The 22,901-nt window shown below is 42.7% G+C and overlaps 1 protein-coding gene across 1 annotated transcript in view; it reads right to left on the bottom strand.

Annotated features, from left to right (window-relative positions):
* The window catches only part of dmb (Proteolipid protein DM beta), a 35,993-nt gene that overhangs the window by 2,484 nt on the left and 10,608 nt on the right, over positions 1-22,901 (bottom strand). Inside the window, 5 exon segments of the mRNA NM_001173936.1 lie at positions 1,032-1,097; positions 1,373-1,449; positions 1,721-1,874; positions 2,342-2,498; positions 11,350-11,542. Coding sequence (NP_001167407.1) covers positions 1,032-1,097; positions 1,373-1,449; positions 1,721-1,874; positions 2,342-2,498; positions 11,350-11,542 — 647 coding nt within the window.

Genomic DNA, 22,901 nt, shown 5'->3' with positions numbered 1-22,901 from the left:
TCGAGGCGAAAAACAATGTATTGATTATATATTTTTTATGTACAATTGTGTAATTTCACTGACATGCCAGCAGGTGGCAGTACATTAGAAAAAGTGGGCGGTATGCAGGGTTTCCATGGCAGCAAAGGATCCTTTGAGACACTGCCATTATGAATGTATTGTGCTTAAATGACTGTGGTTGTTACATTGCCACACCTTTCGAATTGAATCATGGACATTATTAGCAGCCTGCTAATGGATTTAAGTCTACACAAAGACCAACTGGTCTCTAAAGGATTCGAACAAAAGCAGCAGTCTCAGCTGTGAGGACTGGAATAGTGAAAACACTCTACATCCATTCCGTTTATCATCTCGTCTTAGTATTTTGTTTTATTAATCATTTAAATAATCATTGATCAGTGTCTGTATCTGTGTACCACCACTGTTTAATTTTCCCAGCAATTTGTTTAGTTAAATGTTACGCTGCACTTTGCACCATCATCATTGTCTAACGACCACATTCCCTTTCTTAGAAAATGGCTCCTCACAAATTACTGAGTGATGTTTTCACTAAGCTCTGGGCCTTTCTTCTCCCAGTTTCCATGACAACGCGGTGACATGCCTTGCATCTCTGAGAGAGCGAAAAATCTTCTCTCTCTACTCTGCCAAATACAGCCTCACTAGCCATTCCCACAGGCACATAGCAAAACATAGATTTTTACTGTAGCTATAGAAATCAACCCAGTTAACGCTTGTATTTGACCTATTATTGTCATATATAAAATGGCCACGTCAAATCAAAACCTTGTACTTCCATTTGTAAGCCTATAGACTAGTTCAATAAAACAGTAGACTAGTTCAATAAAACATTCATATTTTCTCACATGAGGAACATGAGATAAAATCTATACAGCGGCTTGTACAGATGTCAGAGGTTCATACAAATGACATGGTCCATTAGATGTGATATTGCCTTCAAATGGATATGAATCAACGCTGTAATGTCAGATATATCAACAGAGATAGAAAAGTAATTGGTTTTTGTGTCTCACCATAGCAATGACAGCTGCTCCAGCACCAGCCAAGGCACAAATGAACAGGTGGAATGTCATGTCCAGCTGTATTAAAGACAAAGGAGAGGACATGCTAGACAGGCTTCCCCATGAAACTCACCTTTTACGTTGTGGTCAAATGAATTACTTGAAAAACAAAAGCCTTCATGTAAATGGGAATGTTTTTAAATGCATGGTTATTATGGCTTTCAAACATCAATATTTCAATATTACTTGAGATGTTTTATTACTTTGGAAGCAAGAATCACATATTGCATAAACAAACATATACTGTACTCACATGGTATGTCAATGTTTGTCAAGTGTTTTATTTGATATACCTCATTTGATTCACACATTTTGTAAAACTTCTCAGAACCAGCGCATACAGTTTTCCCCTCCCCAATTGGCACAATACCTGAAATGAGAGGAGAACAAAGGCCACTTAGATATTTGCACCTGTTATTTCCACTGTGGCAAATACAAGACCAAAATCAAACTAAACCATGAAGCTGTCCTTTACACATCATGCCTCCCCAAAGCTGTATTTCACCTTTACAACCCATTTATGTGCAACAGTAACAACACTTAGTAAATCTGTCCATCAGTAGCTCACCCCATGGACAATACTGTATGTAGGAAAAACCCCAGAGAGAAGCATCAGACCAAGTTATATCCTGATTCTTTACCATACTGGCGCGGGTCCAAGCACAGTGTGGCTCCCTCCAGGATGGTGGCGTTTTGGCAAATGGTCCAGATGTTGAAGTACATGAAGACGGGGAGGGAGGTGAATGCTGTCACCCCGAGCCAAGCCAGCATGAAGATGTACGTCAGCATGATAAACTAAGAAAGATAGAGGAGACTCATTAGATTCCAGGTTGCAATTGTTATACCGTGCTCCAAAGAACGATTTAGGAATAACATTAACGTCCCACCAATTTCCTATCAGGATTTATTGAGACCGGGTCTATATCGGTGTTTCCCAAACCTCTCCTCAAGTACTCCCCATTCCACTTATTTGATCTATTCCAGTACTAGCAAACCTACTTCATTTCATCATGGACTTGATGATTGGCCACTTGAAACAGGTGTGCCAGTACTGGAATAGAAAGTGGAATGGATGGGGCTACTCGGGAGACGTTTGGGAAACATTATGCCCGTTAACCTCTAAAATATGACAATAATTGTGATATATGGCAATACAATTTTAAAAGCTACTTTGCCCCTAAGGGCCATCGCATTACATACAGGTCATTCATATAAAACATTACGAGATACTCTTTAATGTCAATAAATCAGTTATCCCTTACCCAAGCACTGACGCAACGTCCACAGGTGGTGATCTTAAAGTCTCCATACAGGTCCTTAATGGCTCCGCTGGTAAAGAAGCCCTCCACCATCAACAGAATGCCGTAGACAAAGAACGCTGAGGCGATGCCATAGATCACGTACTTGATTATGTCAATCCTAGAGGGAAAAAGGCAAATGTGTACTTTTTTCAATCTCTGAAACTTCTGCTTAGTCAAACTTATCATGAAGTTGTATAGATAATATGTACTTACATTGAATAGTGTATTTATACAGTAATTATACAAGTGACTTATTCTCCCCCACAATGAAATCGAGGAGGAGACAGTGGATCTGTTCTCCGTCCGTTAGTACATTAGTACGGTCGTATATTTGTCACACGAGATATCTCAGACAGCACTGGACAGATTTTGACGAAACTTGGGTGAATGACTTGGGTGTCTTGCCATAGAGATTCGTAATCTACAAAATTTCACTGATTGGAAAAAGATGGGTGCTATAGTATTTAACTGAAATTCCAAAATTACACCAATTGGCCCAAGGGAGGGTGCTATAGTAATCAAAGGAAATATCAAACTTTGAACAAACGTGTCTCCTGTCATGTTTGAGCTATTGTCATGGAAATTGGTTCATATACAATACCATTCAAAAGTTTGGACACACCTATTCATTCAAGGGTTTTCCTTTATTTGTACTATTTTCAACATTGTAGAATAATAGTAAAGACATCAAAACTATGATATAACACATATGGAATCAGTTAGTAACCCAAAAATTGTTAAGCAAATCAAAAGATATTTTAGATTTTTCAAAGTAGCCACCATTTGCCTAAATGACCACTTTGCACACTCTAGGCATTCTCTCAACCAGCTTCATCTGGAATGCTTTTCAAACAGTCTTGAAGGAGTTCCCACATATGTGACCCGTTTCAGGAAACTAGGCGTATGTCGCGGGTCACTACTTCGCAGGAGAGGCTTTTTTTTTTATCAAAATATATTTTTGGCCAGAAATGCCACTTTCATGTGTTTAAAAACAAACTTGTATGCCATCTGTAAATATCAATAAAATTGTTAAATTACAAGCCTAGTTCGTTAAACCACAGAAAAAGTTAGCAACCTTCACGCTAGCCGTGATTGGCTGAGATAATGAGTGGGCTGGACATGCCGAGAGATGAGTTTGGATTGGTCTGCCATATAGCACGCTTCTGTCTATTTGAGCTGGTCAGTATGTGTAATTACTCCTGTCTAACGCAGCTTTTTTTTTATGTATTGTGTAGTAAAACTTAACAAAAGACTCCCCTATGCAAGTATCCATTGCAATAGAATGTCACTGCAACAACTGTTTCAGAGCACTCTCGTCTGAGTGTGCCAGAGCGCAGAATAACTGATGAATTTATGTTGGAATGTACAGTACCAGTTAAAAGTTTGCACACACCTACTCATTCACGGGTTTTTCTTTATTTTTACTATTTTCTACATAGTAGAATAATAGTGAAGGGATCAACACTATGAAATAACATGGAATCATGTAGTAACCAAAAAAGTGTTAAACAAATCAAAATATATTTTATATTTGAGATTCTTCCACCCTTTGCCTTGATGACAGCTTTGCACACTTTTGTCATTCTCTCAACCAGCATCACCTGGAATGCTTTTCCAACATTCTTGAAGGAGTTCCCACATATGCTGAGCACTTGTTGGCTGCTTTTCCTTCACTCTGCGGTCCAACTCATCCCAAACCATCTCAATTGGGTTGAAGTCGGGTGATTGTGGAGGCCAGGTCATGATGCAGCACTCCATCACTCTTCTTCTTGGTCAAATAGCCTTTACACAGCCCTTACACAACATTGCACATTTGCATTCATTGTGTTACTCATCCTTCGACATATATAATACATTCATTTCAAACTTCTTTTCATTATTGACTCAATAAGAAATCAAAAACCTTGGTTAATTGTTAAAACAATAGAATTGCTGACATAAGCCTAATTATTAACATAAATGAATTACATATTCTCAACTCACATTTTTTTGCAAGTACTTGATAATAATTTAAAGTGAGTAATCAAACAGTCAAATAATTTCAAATGCCTTTAAAGCATCTTACATGCCTACTGTACAGAGACCGTTTGCATAAGTGTAAATGATAGACAACAATGGATCAATTTTTCACCTTTATTTAACCAGGTAGGCCAGTTGAGAACAAGCTCTCATTTACAACTGCGACCCAGCCAAGATAAAGCAAAGCAGTGCGACAAAAACAACAACACAGAGTTACATATAAACAAACATACAGTCAATAACACAATAGAAAAATCTATGTACAGCATGTGCAAATGTAGAAGAGTAGGGAGGTAAGGCAATAAACAGGCCATAGAGGTGAAATAATTACAATTTAGCATTAACACTGGAGTGATATATGTGCAGATGATGATGTGCAAGTGGAGTTACTGGGGTACAAAAGAGCAAGAGGATAAATAACAGTATGGGGATAAGGTAGTTGGGTGTGCTATTTAGAGATTGGCTGTGTACAGGTACAGTGATCAGTAAGATGCTCTGACAGCTGATGCTTAAATTTAGAGAGGGAGATATAAGACTCCAGCTTCAGAGAACTCGAAGGAAAGGTGGCCAAAGGAAGTGTTTGCTTTGAAGATCACCAGTGAAATATACCTGCTGGAGCGCATGCTACGGGTGGGTGTTGCTATGGTGACCAGTGAGCTGAGATAAGGCGGGGCTTTACCTAGCAAAGACTTATAGATGACCTGGAGCCAGTGGGTTTGGTGATGAATATGTAGTGAGGGCTGGCACATTAGAGCATACAGGTCGCAGTGGTGGGTAGTATGTGGGGCTTTGGTGACAAAAATGATGGCACTGTGATAGACTACATCCAGTTTGCTGAGTAGAGTGTTGGAGACTATTTTGTAAATTAATCGCCGAAATCAAGGATCGGTAGGATAGTCAGTTTTACGAGAGTATGTTTGGCAGCATGAGTGAAGGAGGCTTTGTTGCGAAATAGGAAGCCGAATCTTGATTTAATTTTGAATTGGAGATGCTTAATGTGAGTCTGGAAGGAGAGTTTACAGTCTAACTAGACACCGAGGTATTTGTAGTTGTCCACATATTCTAAGTCAAAACCGTCCAGAGTAGTGATGCTAGTCGGGCGGGCGGGTGCGGGCAACAATCGGTTGAAGAGCATGCATTTAGTTTTACAAGCATTTAAAAGCAGTTGGAGGCTACAGAAGGAGTGTTGTATGGCATTGAAGCTCGTTTGGAGGTTTCAAAATTAATTAAGTGTCGGCATCCCGTCAACGGGACAGTTGTAAATCATTCATCGCAGATTTTAGAGTAAGAACAAATGTCGGTACATAGAAGTGTCTTATATCGGCTGAAAGCTTAAATTCTTGTTAATGTAACTGCACTGTCCAATTTACAGTAGCTATTACTGTGCAAAAATGCCATGCTATTGTATGAGGAGAGCTCCTAACAACAAAATAGTTTTCCCACCTCGATAGGTTTGATAAATTCACCTCTGAAGGCGAAATGTGTACTTACATTCTGAAATCTTGCTCTGATTTATCATCCAAAGGGTCCCAGAGATAACATGAAGTGTCGTTTTGTTAGATAAAATAATTTTTCATATCCTAAAAAGGTCCATATAGCATGCACTATCGATTTTGTATTTCCACTCGTTCAATTTGGAAAAGAAAGGAATCTGTGAAAATCTCACCCTAAACTTTGTTTCAACGAGTCAAATCACATTTGTATCTATTCCTCAGAGATCCAAGAAGGTAACAAGACTTCACTATTTCATTAAGGGGGTAGTATATCCTATAGGACACCATATTTGTTCAGAGAGCGACGCCTTCATGGCACGCCGATGACGCGGGCGGCCATCTCTTGAACGACTGTATCTTTGTCAAATAAGCACTAATCGGGGTCAAACAAAGCTAGCTAGATAGCCAATGAGCTGGGCTTTATGGGAGTAAACTGTGTATATGTTGTAAAATGTAGCTTCTTACCTTGTACGACACCATGCCTTTTCATTTTGGACAAAAAGTATAAGGATTATACAGGGTTATGAAGTTATGAAAACTGGTTGTTTTGCAAATTTTGAACTTATAATATGGCTACTAATACTTGGAAAGCTAAATCAAAGTCCAAGTATACAGATTTGATGATATTCTTACAGAAATATGAAATATGAATGTCTTCTTCACGATTTGTACACTAAAAGTCTTGAGGATCAGTCATACTCCAGATTATCCATTTGAAATTTTGCACATACACTGCTGCCATCTTGTGGACACTATCGGAATTATAACCAGAGTGATGGCTATAACAGTGACCTTTCTCTTGCATTTCAAAGATGGTGGTAAAAAAAAACACCTGTTGGTTTTTTCTTTGTATTTTCTTCTACCAGATCTATTCTGTTATATTCTCCTACATTCAATTCACATTTCCATAAACTTCAAAGTGTTTCCTTTCAAATGGTACCAAGAATATTCATATCCTTGTTTCAGGGCCTGAGCTACAGGCAGTTAGATTTGGGTAAATAATTTAGGCAAAAATAGAAAAAAATGGGGCTATCCCTAATTATTAACACAGTGTCCAATGAAGGGCCAGATGTATACATAATGGTGTCGTCTGCGTAGAGGTGGATCAGACAATCACCAGCAGCAAGAGCGGCATCATTGATATATACAGAGAAAAGAGTCGGCCCGAGAATTGAACCCTGTGGCACCCCATTGAACCCTGTGGCACACCCAGCAAGTTGCTGCAGGGGGTGCTGAGGTGTTGGCCGGGGTAGGGTTAGCCAGGTGGAAGGCATGGCCAGCCGTAGAGAAATGCTTATTGAAGTGATCGATTATCGTAGATTTATCGGTGGTGACAGTGTTTCCTAGCCTCAGAGCAGTGGGCAGCTGGGAGGAGGTGCTCTTATTCTCCATGGACTTTACAGTGTCCCAAAACTTTTTGGAATTAATGCTACAGGATGCAAATTTCGGTTTGAAAAAGCTAGTCTTAGCTTTCCTAACTGACTGAGTATATTGGTTCCTGACTTCCCTGAAAAGTTGCATATCGCGGGGGCTATTCAATGCTAATGCAGAACGCCACAGGATGTTTTTGTGCTGGTCAAGGGCAGTCAAGTCTGGGGTGAATTAGGAGCTATATCTGTTCTTAGTTCTACATTTTTTGAATGGGGCATGCTTATTTAAGATGGCGAGGAAAGTACATTTAAAGAGCGACCAGGCATCCTCTACTGACGGGATGAGGTCAATATCCTACCAGGATAGCCGGGCCAGGTCGATTAGAAAGGCCTGTTCGCTGAAGTGTTTTAGGGAGCGTTTGACAGTGCTGAGGGGTGGTCGTTTGACAGTGGACCCATCACGCACGCAGGCAATGAGGCACTGATCGCTGAGATCCTGGTTGAAGACAGCAGAAGTGTATTTAGAGGGCAAGTTGGTCAGGATGATATCTAAGAGGGTGCCCATGGTTACAGATTTGGGGTTGTATCTGGTAGGTTCCTTAATAATTTGATTGAGATTGAGGGCATTTAGCTTAGATTGTAGGACGGCTGGGGTGTTAAGCATATTCCAGTTTAGGTCACCTAACAGTACGAACTCTGAAGATAGATGGGGGCAATCAATTCACATATGGTGTCCAGGGCACAGCTGGGGGCTGAAGGGGGTCTATGACAAGCGGTAACGGTGAGAGACTTGTTTCTGGAAAGGTGGATTTTTAAAAGTAGAAGCTCGAATTGTTTGGGCAGGAACATGGATAGTATGACAGAACTCTGCAGGCTATCTCTGCAGTAGATTGCAACTCTGACCCCTTTGACAGATCTATCTTGTCGGAAGATGTTATAGTTAGGGATGGAAATATCAGGATTTTTGGTGGCCTTTCTAAGCCATGATTCAGACACGGCTAGGACATCAGGGTTGGCGGAATGTGTGCTAAAGCAGTGAAAAAATCTAACTTAGGAAAGAGGCTTCTAATGTTAACATGCATGAAACTAAGACTTTTACAGTTACAGAAGTCAACAAATGAGAGCGCCTGGGTTATGGGAGTGGTGCTGGGGGCAGAATAGATTCAAGGCATGATGTACAGACAAGAGTATGGTAGGATGTGAGTACAGTGGAGGTAAACCTAGGCATTGAGTGACGATGAGAGAGGTTTTGTCTCAAGAGGCAACAGTTAAGCTACGTGAGGTCACCGCATGTGTGGGGGGTGGAACAAAAGGGATATCTAAGGCACAATGGACAGCGCTAGGGGCTCTACAGTGAAATAAGACAATCACTAACCAAAACAGCAATAGACAAGGCATATAGACATTAGGGAGAGGCATGTGTAGCCGAGTGATCATAGAGTCCAAAAGAGTAGCACTAGATGAGTCAGGGAGCCAATTTCGTAGTTGCTGCTTCGCTAGGCGAGCTGGAGACACGGCGATTCAGACAGCTAGCAGGCCGGGGCTAGCAGATGGACATCCGGCGACGTCGCAACGGAAGAGCCTGTTGAAACCACCTCGGACGGTTACGTTGGCAGAACAGTCGTGTTGGATTGGCGGGGCTCCATGTCGGCAGTACAGGGTTCAGGCCAATTGGCAAAAGAGTTGTTGTAGCCAAAGAATTGGCTGGTGGACCTCTTTGGCTAGCCGGGAGATGGGCCTAGCTCCAGGCTAGCTCCAGGCTAACTGGTGCTTGCTTCGGGACAGAGACGTTAGCCAGGAGTAGCCACTCGGATAGCAGCTAGCTAGCTGCGATGATCCGGTGTAAAGGTTCAGAGCTTACAGTAGGAAGATGTGGTAGAGAAAAAGCAGTCCGATATACTCTGGGTTGATATCGCGTTGTGCACACTGGCAGGAATTAACCGGGTTGAGGCTGGCTGATGTCCGAGTTAACAGTGAGGACCGCTAGCAGTGGCTAACTGACTACTAGTTAGTAGCTAAACTCAGCAAAAAAGAAACATCCTCTCACTGTCAACCAGGTACTATTTTCAGCAAACTTAACATGTGAAAATATTCTTATGAACATAACAAGACTCAACAACTGAGACATAAACTGAACAAGTTCCACAGACATGTGACTAACAGAAATTGAATAATGTCTCCCTGAACAAAGGGAGGGGGCAAAATCAAAAGTAACAGTCAGTATCTGGTGTGGCCACCAGCTGCATTAAGTACTGCAGTGCATCTCCTCCTCATGGACTGCACCAGATTTGCCAGTTCTTGCTGTGAGATGTTACCCCACTCTTCCACCAAGGCACCTGCAGGTTCCCAGACATTTCTGGGGGGATGGCCCTAGCCCTCACCCTCCGATCCAACAGGTCCCAGACGTGCTCAATGGGATTGAGATCTGGGCTCTTCGCTGGCCATGGCAGAACACTGACATTCCTGTCTTGCAGGAAATCACGCACAGAACGAGCAGTATGGCTGGTGGAATTGTCATGCTGGAGGGTCATGTCAAGATGAGCCTGCAGGAAGGGTACCACATGAGGGAGGAGGATGTCTTCCCTGTAATGCACAGAGTTGAGATTGCCTGCAATGACAACAAGCTCAGTCCAATGATGCTGTGACACACTGCCCCAGACCATGATGGACCCTCCACCTCCAAATCGATCCCGCTCCTGAGTACAGGCATCGGTGTAACGCTCATTCCTTTGAGGATAAACCCGAATCCGACCAACACCCCTGGTGAAACAGAACCGCTACTCGTCAGTGAAGAGTACTTTTTGCCAGTCCTGTCTGGTCCAGCGATGGTGGGTTTGTGCCCATAGGTGACATTGTTGCCTGTACCTGTCCTGCAGGTGTGATGTTTGGATGTACCAATCCTGTGCAGGTGTTGTTACACGTGGTCTGCCACTGCGAGAATGATCAGCTGTCCATCCTGTCTCCCTGTAGCGCTGTCTTAAGCGTCTCACAGTACGGACATTAAAATGTATTTCCCTGGCCACATCTGCAGTCCTCATGCCTCCTTGCAGCATGCCTAAGGCACATTCGCGCAGATGAGCAGGGACCCTGGGCATCTTTCTTTTGGTGTTTTTCAGATTCAGTAGAAAGGCCTCTTTAGTGTCCTACGTTTTCATAACTGTGACCTTAATTGCTTACAGTCTGTAACCTGTTAGTGTCTTAACGACCGTTCCACAGGTTCATTAATTGTTTATGGTTCATTGACAAGCATGGAAAACAGTGTTTAAACCCTTTACAATGAAGACCTGTGAAGTTATTTGGATTTTTACGAATTATCTTTGAAAGACAGGGTCCTGAAAAAGGACATTTCTTCGTTGCTGAGTTTAGTTAGCTGGCTAGGTTCTGATGGGGTCTCGGTTCTAAACTATTAAAATAGCAGATCCGTACCACATTGGGTGAGGCGGGTTGCAGGAGAGTATATTCAGTCCGTAGATGGAAAGTGACATTAAAATTTATACATAAGAAATTAAAATATATATGAAGAAAACAATGTAAACACAGGACAGGATGGGACAAGACAAATACACACGTCTGACTCCTACGCCATCTTGGAAGTTATCAATGTAATGATGTCACAGTCAATTCTTTGAGATCAACCATTATGTTACTATCAGTATAGTCCGGCAAGACTACTATCAGTATAAATGTCTGCCAATAAAATCAAATCCTCTTTTATATCAATGCATCTCCCTTTCAAGCAGTATAGTCCATTCTCTAACATACCGCCCATAGTCAGCTATCAACTTTACATTTCCAGCAAGGGGAAAAAAATCGAATACTTTTTTTTCTCTCTCTCATTAATCCATTAATCCACACAACATATGTTGGAATAATTGTCACTAATTGGAACAAGAAGGAGCGCTACATCATTTGTGGGGGACATGTTTGTAGCCTTGTTTGAGACAGTGTTTAGGTAGATTTAGGTTCCTTGATGTCAGGTTCCTCAAAGTACATAGCAGCTACTTGGTATAAGAGTAACTTTCAGTTGGTACACAGCCGTATATCTTGAATGTTTCCAGTGTAGCTCCTAGGTGTGTAGCCTACTCACATGGTGAACACGTCCAAGGAATCCACGGGTCCCCGGACCACCTCAAAGTAGTTCTGTAGGATGGTGACGGTCCCGGAGAGGGCCTCGTGACCGCAGCCGCAGAACAGTGCCACCCCAGCGTACAGCAGGATGGTAGCGATGAGCGACGGGTATGGGATGCCACCCAGGCATTTGATGCAGCACTCCAGGCATCCTGAGCACCCACAGCGAAGAGAGACAGAGAAGGTCAGACATCACTCATGAAAGATAAAAGGGAATTGTCACTATATACAGGAAATCACAGCCATGGGACAACAAAGGGTTGGAGAAAAACATGATTGAGAGTATTGGTTGAGAGTGCTGGACAATAATCTTGAGAGGAATCAATCAGACTAAGCTGATGTCAGTTCAAGGCCTTTTTTTGACCACGACAACCACTAAAATGTTATGATAGTTGGTAAACATAGTAGTAGTAACCGTAATCAATATGGTAACTGTTTCTAAACATTAATATTATGTGACTGGGTGGCACACTCCATGGGGTTTTGACACAGGAGATTCTTCACCTAACAACAATGTGGTACAGTATGGTATCTTTATACACAGCGGTCATCCTCTACACATTGGTGGTGAACTGCAGTCTAGGTCCAGAAATTGATATACTTCTTAGTATGAGGAATGAGATGAACTCAACTGAACCCCTACTGAACCCAGCAAAGCCCTGGTGCAGTTGACCCTTTCAGCCTTAGCCCTAGGTGAAGTCTGACCTCTAGACATTCAGGCCATCCACTCTGTCTGGCCACACATCCCAGGGGATCAGGGGGAATAGTTAATAGAATTCACCGTTCCTCAGTGTGTGTCTTTGTGTCTGTGAATGGAATGTAAGGATGTATTTGACTGGATTATTGTGTTTCGTATTAGGAAAGCATCACACACCCATGGAAATGTTCCTGTATGTTAGTGCTTGTGTATGTATTTGGACAGTGAGTTAATCCTATGAGTAATGGCTGCTATGCCAACATACTCTACAAATACATTTTGTACATGCATAGCTTTCTTTCAGGCTAACGCAATATGCATCAGGTTTGTCCCCTTTCAATTTTATTAGTGAACCTCACTCTTCCACGGTCAGATATAAACTGATATTGAGTCAAATAGTATTTCATCTCCTCCCACTGCACTCTGAAATATGCTCCCCAAATCAATGAACAGTGCTATTGAAATGCACAAATGTAATTTCACGCTCATACGACTGGAGAATTTCCTCCAGTGCATCTACATAACTTGATGAATTCTTCCCCATTCATCCTTATTCAATCCCTGCTCACGATTCCCATTCAAAAATAAAAAGTCTATAAACCAAGCCGAGTCCATTTTTATTGTAATTCTCAAAGATACAAATCAATTACATCTCCATCATCGCAGCCAGGCTGTCATTTCCTCTATCACGCCTTGTGTTGATCTTCCCTTTCTCTGCGATGCGAAAGCAATAGCCCTCTTCTTCCTCCCTCCTCCACGCTCTGCTTATGTTTCTATACAGACTGTGAATGGAATACCAAGTAGTCTAGCTAGCTACCTCCGCCACAGCCTGCTAGGTTGGGGAGGGCTGAGAGTTTCAGACTGATCCTCATCCTAGGCTAGCCTTTCTGCATTCTCACAGTTGTAATCCAATGCCAGCCTGTATCGTCTTGTCGTCATGGCCGATTCACATCATTTCCCAGCTATGACATGTCTATTTAGGGGCTCTCTTCACTTTCAGTGGGAATTGGTGACAATAAGAGAGTGTCAAGTGTGCCTAGCTGTAACAGAAACTCTCTGTTGTATTGAGGGCATGTGACTTAATTGCCCATTGATGTTAATGACTCATGTCATGTTCGTTAAAATGGTTTTATTAGTCTTGTGCATCATTCAGATATGTCACCCATAACTAGAGGACACATTTATTTGAGCTGTATTTTAAAAGGGTAATCTGAAACTTTGTAATGCTTTACACTAAGTTGTGTCTATTTATCATTACAAACCATTAGTATGTAACAACACATGTAAACTACAACTACCTAAGGTATATATATATATATATATATATGTGTTTGTCTTCTTTTCATAACTACATTTTTTGGCATAGCTTGGCTTCCACACTTCCATTGCAGAAACGCTGCAGGAATTCACATTAGTGTAGATGTCTGCCATTGGACTCAATAATGAAACACCGTGGCTGCTTATGACTGGACAGAGTTAATAGGCGGTGGTGGGATTTATGGATCACTAGCCACGACAAATACTGTTATAATATCCCTGGGACCTGACAATGAAGACTAAAGCTATATGGGATAGTGTTGCCATGGCAACTGGGACAGACATGGGTTGATCACACCAAACTCTGTCTCGAGGGATAGGGAATTCATGATTGGCATGTAATTGAGGTTACGGTATGCTTTGTCAGTATAAAGGCAATTGATGGTATCATATAATGACAAGGTTCGGTAGCAAATTAGCATTAGACCAATAGGCCGATAATATACATTATGTCATCAATATATTGTATAAATAATTTCAACGACCGTATGTGACCAAAAGATAATATGGCCATATTTTCATTACTCATTCATTATAGGAGAAGGAGACCATATATTGACATTAACACAGATTTCCATGGCACTTTTGTCTTCTAACAAGTTTTCAATCTCAACAACTCTCCACTGGAAAACCACAGCTACTCCTCCCATCATCACGGTCTAATTTCACAGCACTACGTTGATCTTGAGATTCCTGACTCAATCTTTGTGTGTTGATGCTATGTTAGGGAAAATGACAACTAGTGTGAATAGCAAATAGTCTGGGTAGCCATTTGATTACATGTTCAGGAGTCTTATGACTTGGGGGTAGAAGCTGTTTAGAAGCCTCTTGGACCTAGACTTGGCGCTTGTCATGAAGTAACAGAGAGAACAGTCTATGACTAGGGTGGCTGGAGTCTTTGACAATTTTTAGGGCCTTCCTAGGACACCGCCTTGTATAGAGGTCCAGGATGGCAGGAAGCTTGGCCCCAGTGATGTACTGGGCTGTACGCACTACCCTCTGAAGTGCCTTGTGTACGGAGCCCGAGCAGTTGCCATACCAGCCAGTGATGCAACCAGTCAGGATGCTCTTGATGGTACAGCTGCATAACATTTGGACCATGTAAGTTTGATGGTGATGTGGACACCAAGGAACTTGAAGCTCTCAACCTGCTCCACTACAGCCCTGTCAATGAGAATGGGGGCGTGCTCAGTCCTCCTTTTCCTGTAGTCCACAATCAACTCCTTTGTCTTGATCACGTTGAAGGAGAGGATGTTGTCCTGGCACCACACGGCCAGGTCTCTGACCTCCTCCCTATAGGCTGTCTCATCGCTGTCGGTGATCAGGCCTACCACTGTTGTGTCATCGACAAACTTGATGATGGTGTTGGAGTCATGCCTGGCCGTGCAGTCATGAGTGAACAGGGAGTACAGGAGGTGTGTTGTTACAGCGTGCAGATGTGTTGATACCTACCCTTACCACCTGGGTGCGGCCCGTCAGGAAGTCCAGGATCCAGTTGCAGAGGGAGGTGTTTAGTCCCAGAGTCCATAGATTAGTGATGAGCTTTGAGGGCACTATGGTGTTGAACGCTGAGCTGTAGTCAATGAATAACATTCTCACATAGGTGTTCCTTTTGCCCAGGTGGGAAATGGCAGTGTGGAGTGCAATAGAGATTGCATCATCTGTGGATCTGTTAGGGAAGTATGCAAATTGGAGTGGGTCTAGGGTTTCTGGGATAATGATGTTGATGTGAGGCATCCTTTCAAAGCACTTCATGGCTACAGACGTATTACATCTGGAATCCTGGTGAAACTGCCATGTCATATTACAACAACAAAGAAGTTAATGCCAACAACAAAAACTTTTTTTGTCCCTCTGACATCAATGCATGCGAATAGAACAGCAGCAGATGTAGGGGAGAGTGGTGGAAATAAAACAAGAAGGGTTTCTAGGAAACCATACACAAAATGTATAATTTTACCAAATATTTAGGAAGAGGTGAAGTAAGAAACCACATGGAGAAAGTTAGGTAAAAAAAAACAAGATTTTCACAAAGTCAAATTAATTTGTGTTAAAGGTTTCATAATGCTTGTATCTAAACCAAAGTAGATACTTTTAACATTGTTCTATACATCAGTTGGGGTCTCAATGATCTTCGATATGAGGTCCAAACCTAGCATGAAAGTGCATCCTTGTGTGGGATAATATAATCAAAATATTTGCCTTGGGGTAAGTTGAGACAATGGTTGAGACAATGGAAATAATGCAAGGCGTCGCTGGGATAGGAGGTAACAACAGGCCTGGCCTATGTTAAAAGTGTTTTAAAAAAGTATAAAGTGTTTGTTAGGTGTTAAGCCTGTGTTAAAAGATGCTTAAAAAGAGCGACTGCCCCTAAAAAACAACTAATCCCTTTGAAAACAGCCTATGTGGCATCGATATGAGTCAAAAACTTTTATTCTAGCGTCAAAATTGGCTACAAAGTGTAAATAGGATAATTTTGGTCATAAAGTCAGTCTCGTCTAAAACAAAGTTTGGAACAGTGCGTCCAAATGAGTAATTGAAGGTTGGGTTTGGATTATAATTATCTCAACAAATCATGCCCCCACGCCAACTTTGCTTCCCTTCGTTGAATGGGGAACTGTTGTTTCATCACCCCCAACCAACGTCTACAAAGGACCACTGCCGTTTGAGACTGAAAAGCCCTATATGGATTGAACATGTAATGTATGCTTCCAGCAGGATGCACAGCCAACAACTATGGTTGGAGCCTGTCATGATGCGGAATAAGTGGTTGGAGTTTGTTGGTCCCCAGTGGTGGTGAGTATACCAGCAGCTAGACCATAGACTGCTGGTTATGTATTTGGAGATTGTATACACCTGTCAGCAACGGGTGTAGCTGAAATAGCCAAATTCACTAATTAGAAGGGGTGTCCACATACTTTTGTATATATGATGTTTTTTTTTAACGAATTCTGCCAGTAACAGTTATGGCAACATTGCCAGTTAATGTAAATTTGACCACATCATATGGCAAAGTTGTTTCCTACTAATTATTTGCCTACTTTAGCAATGTCATCATACTTCCATGCCACTGTAACTTAGTGTAATTTAGACTAAACAGTCACCAGCATCCGAGGTGCAACCCATGTCTATGGCACAAATAAATATTGGATGCAGCTATGGTGGTACTAGCTAACTCATGTCTGACTACTGTTGAACAGTGTACTAACCAGCAGCAACAAACTCAAACCAACCCAGGGCTATAGTAAAACATGTCACAGTTGGTTGCATACTGTAACGTATTCACTGGCCTGAATCAAATTCAATCTGGAGCCAGTCAGTCTACATCTGGCAATATGGTCAGATTTGCCAAATGGAGGGTGAGGGAGAGCTTTGTATCCGTCTCTGTGTGTAGAGAAATGGTGGTCTAAAGTTTTTTTTCCTCTGCTTGCACATGTGACATGCTGGTAGAAATGAGGTAAAACGGATTTAAGTTTGCCTGCATTGAAGTCCCTGGCCACTAATTGCGCCGCTTCTGAATGAGCATTTTCTTGTTTGCTTATGGGCTTATTCATCTCGTTGAGTGCGGTCTTCGTGCCAGCATCGGTTTGTGGTGGTAAATAGATGGCTACGAATAATATAGATGAGAACTCTTTTGGTAGAAAGTGTGGTCTACAGCTTATCATGAAGTATTTTAACTCAGGCGAGCAATACCTCAAGACTTCTTTAATATTAGACATCGCACACCAGCAGTTATTGACAAATAGACAGACACCCCCGCCCCTCGTCTTACCAGACGTAGCTGCTCTGTCCTGACGAAGCACATAAGATGTTACAGTTTTTAATGTCCCGTCGGTAGGACAGTCTTAATCGTAAATCGTCCAGTTTGTTTTCCAATGATTGCATGTTGGCCAATAATATGGAGGGTGGTGGTGGTTTACCTCCTTGTTGGCAAATTCTTACAAGGCACTCCCCCTTTTTCTCCTTCTTTCTTCACGCGGGTGACTGGGATTTGGGCCTTGTCTTGACAAAGCAGTATATCCTTCGTGTCGGACTCATTAAAGAAAAAATCTTTGTTACGTTTGAGGTGAGTAATTGCTGTTCTGATCTCCAGAATCTCTTTTCGGTCATAAGAGATGGTAGCAGCAACATTATGTACAAAATTAGTTACAAACAATGGGAAAAAACAAACAAAATAGCACAGTTGGTTAGGAGCCCATAAAAAATATGGGACACCACACAGGAAGGTATGACCACTCTGACATGTTTCCAAGGTAGCCCTATTACCACAAGACAAAATGCCGATAGTCATTGTATCGGCTGGGAATGACAATGAAAGATGAAATGTGCACATTGTTATATTAGCAGAACATTGCTTCTATGGTATTATGTAAGGGTTGTTTATTCTACATGGACGTGTTACTACATTTGACAGTTAACAAAACTATAGTAAATAGTAAAAATAAAGAAAAACCCTTGAATGAGTAGGTGTGTCCAAACTTTTGACTAGGACTGTATATATACACTGCTCAAAAAAATAAAGGGAACACTTAAACAACACAATGTAACTCCAAGTCAATCACACTTCTGTGAAATCAAACTGTCCACTTAGTAAGCAACACTGATTGACAATAAATGTCACATGCTGTTGTACAAATGGAATAGACAACAGGTGGAAATTATAGGCAATTAGCAAGACACCCCCAATAAAGGAGTGGTTCTGCAGGTGGGGACCACAGACCACTTCTCAGTTCCTATGCTCCTGGCTGATGTTTTGGTCACTTTTGAATGCTGGCGGCGCTTTCACTCTAGTGGTAGCATGAGATGGAGTCTACAACCCACACAAGTGGCTCAGGTAGTGCAGCTCATCCAGGATGGCACATCAATGCGAGCTGTGGCAAGAAGGTTTGCTGTGTCTGTCAGCGTAGTGTCCAGAGCATGGAGGCGCTACCAGGAGACAGACCAGTGCATCAGGAGACATGGAGGAGGCCGTAGGAGGGCAACAACCCAGCAGCAGGACCGCTACCTCCGCCTTTGTGCAAGGAGGAGCAGGAGAAGCACTGCCAGAGCCCTGCAAAATGACCTCCAGCAGGCCACAAATGTGCATGTGTCTGCTCAAACGGTCAGAAACAGACTCCATGAGGGTGGTATGAGGGCCCGACGTCCACAGGTGGGGGTTGTGCTTACAGCCCAACACCGTGCAGGACGTTTGGCATTTGCCAGAGAACACCAAGATTGGCAAATCCGCCACTGGCGCCCTGTGCTCTTCACAGATGAAAGCAGGTTCACACTGAGCACGTGACAGACGTGACAGAGTCTGGAGACGCCGTGGAGAACGTTCTGCTGCCTGCAACATCCTCCAGTATGACCGGTTTGGCGGTGGGTCAGTCATGGTGTGGGGTGGCATTTCTTTGGGGGGCCGCACAGCCCTCCATGTGCTCGCCAGAGGTAGCCTGACTGCCATTAGGTACCGAGATGAGATCCTCAGACCCCTTGTGAGACCATATGCTGGTGCGGTTGGCCCTGGGTTCCTCCTAATGCAAGACAATGCTAGACATCATGTGGCTGGAGTGTGTCAGCAGTTCCTGCAAGAGGAAGGCATTGATGCCATGGACTGGCCCGCCCGTTCCCCAGACCTGAATCCAATTGAGCACATCTGGGACATCATGTCTCGCTCCATTCACCAACGCCACGTTGCACCACAGACTGTCCAGGAGTTGGCGGATGCTTTAGTCCAGGTCTAGGAGGAGATCCCTCAGGAGACCATCTGCCACCTCATCAGGAGCATGCCCAGGCGTTGTAGGGAGGTCATACAGTCACGTGGAGGCCACACACACTACTGAGCCTCATTTTGACTTGTTTTAAGGACATTATATCAAAGTTGGATTAGCCTGTAGTGTGGTTTTCCACTTTAATTTTGAGTGTGACTCCAAATCCAGACCTCATGGGTTGATAAATTGGATTTCCATTGATTCTTTTTGTGTGATTTTGTTGTCAGCACACTCAACTATGTAAAGAGAAAAGTATTTAATAAGATTTTTTCTTTCATTCAGATCTAGGATGGGTTGTTTAAGTGTTCCCTTTATTTTGTTGAGCAGTATATATTTTCTAACATCTCGCAAATCTCAGTTTTGGAAGAGACTGACTTTATGACCAAAATTATCCTATTTACTCTTTGTAGTACATTTTCACTCTAGAATAAATGTTTCTGACTCATATCAATGACACAAAGGTCATGTTCAAAACGAAAAGTTGGGGCTATCGCTCATTAAAGGGATAGTGTGAGATTCTGGTAGACTTCCAGTCATTGTGCTTATGCTAGTTAGCATTGGCTCGCAAACTACCTACAACTTCCTTCAAACTGCACAGTAGAGACGTAAAAAATGGTATCCATGAGTTCATCTCACTCATCTGCTTAATTGCCAGAATCTTGCACTATCCCTTTAAATGACTTTATTTGTATGAAACCTTCAAATTAGGACACCATTAAATATAAAATGAACTTACATCAAAACATGGCTACAAGCTTTAAGCTACAAATAATTGCTGAATCAAGAGACAGGCTCCACCTTAAATTGACCCTTCACTATGCCCTGTCCCAGAATTTGGAGCTACCAATCGCAACGTTCTGGTGGATAACAACTGGCATCAAGTCCGACTCCTCGATCAAGCTCAGCTTGTTTGAAGCCAATGAGTGCAATGGCAAAAACTGAGAGTTTATCAAATAATAAATTGTTTAAATTGGCTAAATAATTTAACAGTGCACCAAGGGTACTTGCAACTGTGATTACTGAAATGCAAGGCCTGTTGGAGTATTTGTTTATCTGAAATTGCTTGGTTGCTGGTTAGCCAGATCTCAGTCTCATCGGCCACCATTGAAAGTGTTTCTAATGCTAGAACGCTAGATAGTTAGTTAATATGATTTGTTTACTCCAATTGTATGTTAGCTAGCTAAGTTATCTAAACGTAGCAAAAAAATAAACGTCCTCTCACTTTCAACTGGGTTTATTTTCAGCAAACTTAACATGTGTAAATATTTGTATGAACATAACAAGATTCAAAAACTGAGACATAAACTGAACAAGTTCCACAGACATGTGACTAACAGAAATTGAATAATGTGTCCCTGAACAAAGGGGGTGGGGGTCAAAATCAAAAGTAACAGTCAGCATCTGGTGTGGCCACCAGCTGCATTAAGTACTGCAGTGCATCTCCTCCTCATGGACTGCACCAGATTTGCCAGTTCTTGCTGTGAGATGTTACCCCACTCTTCCACCAAGGCACCTGCAAGTTCCCGGATATTTCTGGGGGGAATGGACCTAACCCTCACTCTCCGATCCAACAAGTCTCATACGTGCTCAATGAGATTGAGATCCGGGCTCTTTGCTGGCCATGGCAGAACACTGACATTCCTGTCTTGCAGGAAATCACGCACAGAGCGAGTAGTATGGCTGGTGGCATTGTCATGCTGGAGGGTCATGTCAGGATGAGCCTGCAGGAAGGGTACCACATGAGGGAGGAGGATGTCTTCCCTGTAACGCACAGCGTTGAGATTGCCTGCAATGACAACAAGCTCAGTCCGATGATGTTGTGACACACTGCCCCAGACCATGACGGACCCTCCACCTCCAAATCGATCCCGCTCCAGAGTACAGGCCTCGGTGTAAAGCTCATTCCTTTCACGATAAATGCGAATCCGACCATCACCCCTGGTGAGACAAAACCGTGACTCGTCAGTGAAGAGCACTTTTTGCCAGTCCTGTCTGGTCCAGCGACGGTGGGTTTGTGCCCATAGGCGACGTTGTTGCCGGTGATGTCTGGTGAGGAACTGCCTTACAACAGACCTACAAGCCCTCAGTCCAGCCTCTCTCAGCCTATTGTGGACAGTCTGAGCACTGATGGAGGGATTGTGTGTTCCTGGTGTAACTCGGGCAGTTGTTGTTGCCATCCTGTACCTGTCCCACAGGTGTGATGTTCGGATGTACCGATCCTGTGCAGGTGTTGTTACACGTGGTCTGCCACTGCGAGGACGATAAGCTGTCGGACCTGTCTCCCTGTAGCGCTGTCTTAGGCGTCTCACAGTACGAACATTGCAATTTATTTCCCTGGCCACATCTGCAGTCCTCATGCCTCCTTGCAGCATGCCTAAGGCACATTCAAATCAAATCAAATCAAATGTATTTATATAGCCCTTCTTACATCAGTTGATATCTCAAAGTGCTGTACAGAAACCCAGCCTAAAACCCCAAACAGCAAGCAATGCAGGTGTAGAAGCACGGTGGCTAGGAAAAACTCCCTAGAAAGGCAAAAACCTAGGAAGAAACCTAGAGAGGAACCAGGCTATGAGGGGTGGCCAGTCCTCTTCTGGCTGTGCCGGGTGGAGATTATAACAGCACATGGCCTAGATGTTCAAATGTTCATAAATGACCAGCATTGTCAAATAATAATAATCATAGTAGTTGTCGAGGGTGCAACAAGTCAATAACACAAGAGTAAGTGTCAGTTGGCTTTTTCATAGCCGATCTTTGAGAGTATCTCTACCGCTCCTGCTGTCTCTAGAGAGTTGAAAACAGCAGGTCTGGGACAGGTAGCACGTCCGGTGAATAGGTCAGGGTTCCAGCAGGTCTGGGACAACAGGTCTGGGACAGGTAGCACGTCCAGTGAACAGGTCAGATGAGCAGGGACACTGGGCATCTTTCTTTTGGTGTTTTTCAGATTCAAAAGAAAGGCCTCTTTAGTGTCCTAAGTTTTCATAACTGTGACCTTAATTGACTACCGTCTGTAAGCTGTTAGTGTCTTAACGACCTTTCCACAGGTGCATGTTCATTTATTGTTCATGGTTCATTGAACAAGAATGGGAAACTGTGTTTAAACCCTTTACAAATGAATATCTGTGAAATTATTTAGATTTTTACAAATTATCCTTGAACGACAGGGTCCTGAAAAAGGGACGTTTCTTGTTTTGCTGAGTTTATATTATGAATACAACTCTCATCTGCTGTCAACATCAGGATACGATTTGAGAGCAAATTAGCTCCAAAGTGGTTAATAGCTTTGACTGTATGCTTACAGTGCAATTGTAATAACAGTCCACCACAACATACCCAAGAATCTTCTGATTAGCAAGGGGTAGTCCGTGTTTAATTTCACTGTGTAATACAACCACAATTTGAGATCATTGAAGAGGGGTTTTCTCTAGTAGTTTTAATGAGGAATTGTGTTTCAGAGAGAAATGTTGTCTGATGTTGCAACAGTAACCAAGGGGGGCGGGCTTAGAGAAGGATCAATTGTCCCCCGCACAAAAAGCCCCTCTTCAAAAGTGTAAGCCTGTAATTTGGTCGTGACCTGTCTCTCCAGTCCAATCAACAGAAGGCGTCTCTCTCTAATACAAAGAGAAAGGACACCCCCCTCCCATGCCCCCTCCCCATTCCCACCTCTCTCCCATCTGTCTGCATCATGTCCGACAGGCAAAAGGGGTACACAGACACACACACACAAATGCACATAAGCACACAAAC

Source organism: Salmo salar, chromosome ssa09 (assembly GCF_905237065.1).
Source record: "Salmo salar chromosome ssa09, Ssal_v3.1, whole genome shotgun sequence".
NCBI classification, from domain to species: Eukaryota; Metazoa; Chordata; class Actinopteri; order Salmoniformes; family Salmonidae; genus Salmo; species Salmo salar.
The sequence above is the reverse complement of the archived record's forward strand: the minus strand, read 5'-3'. Positions and strand labels throughout refer to the sequence as shown.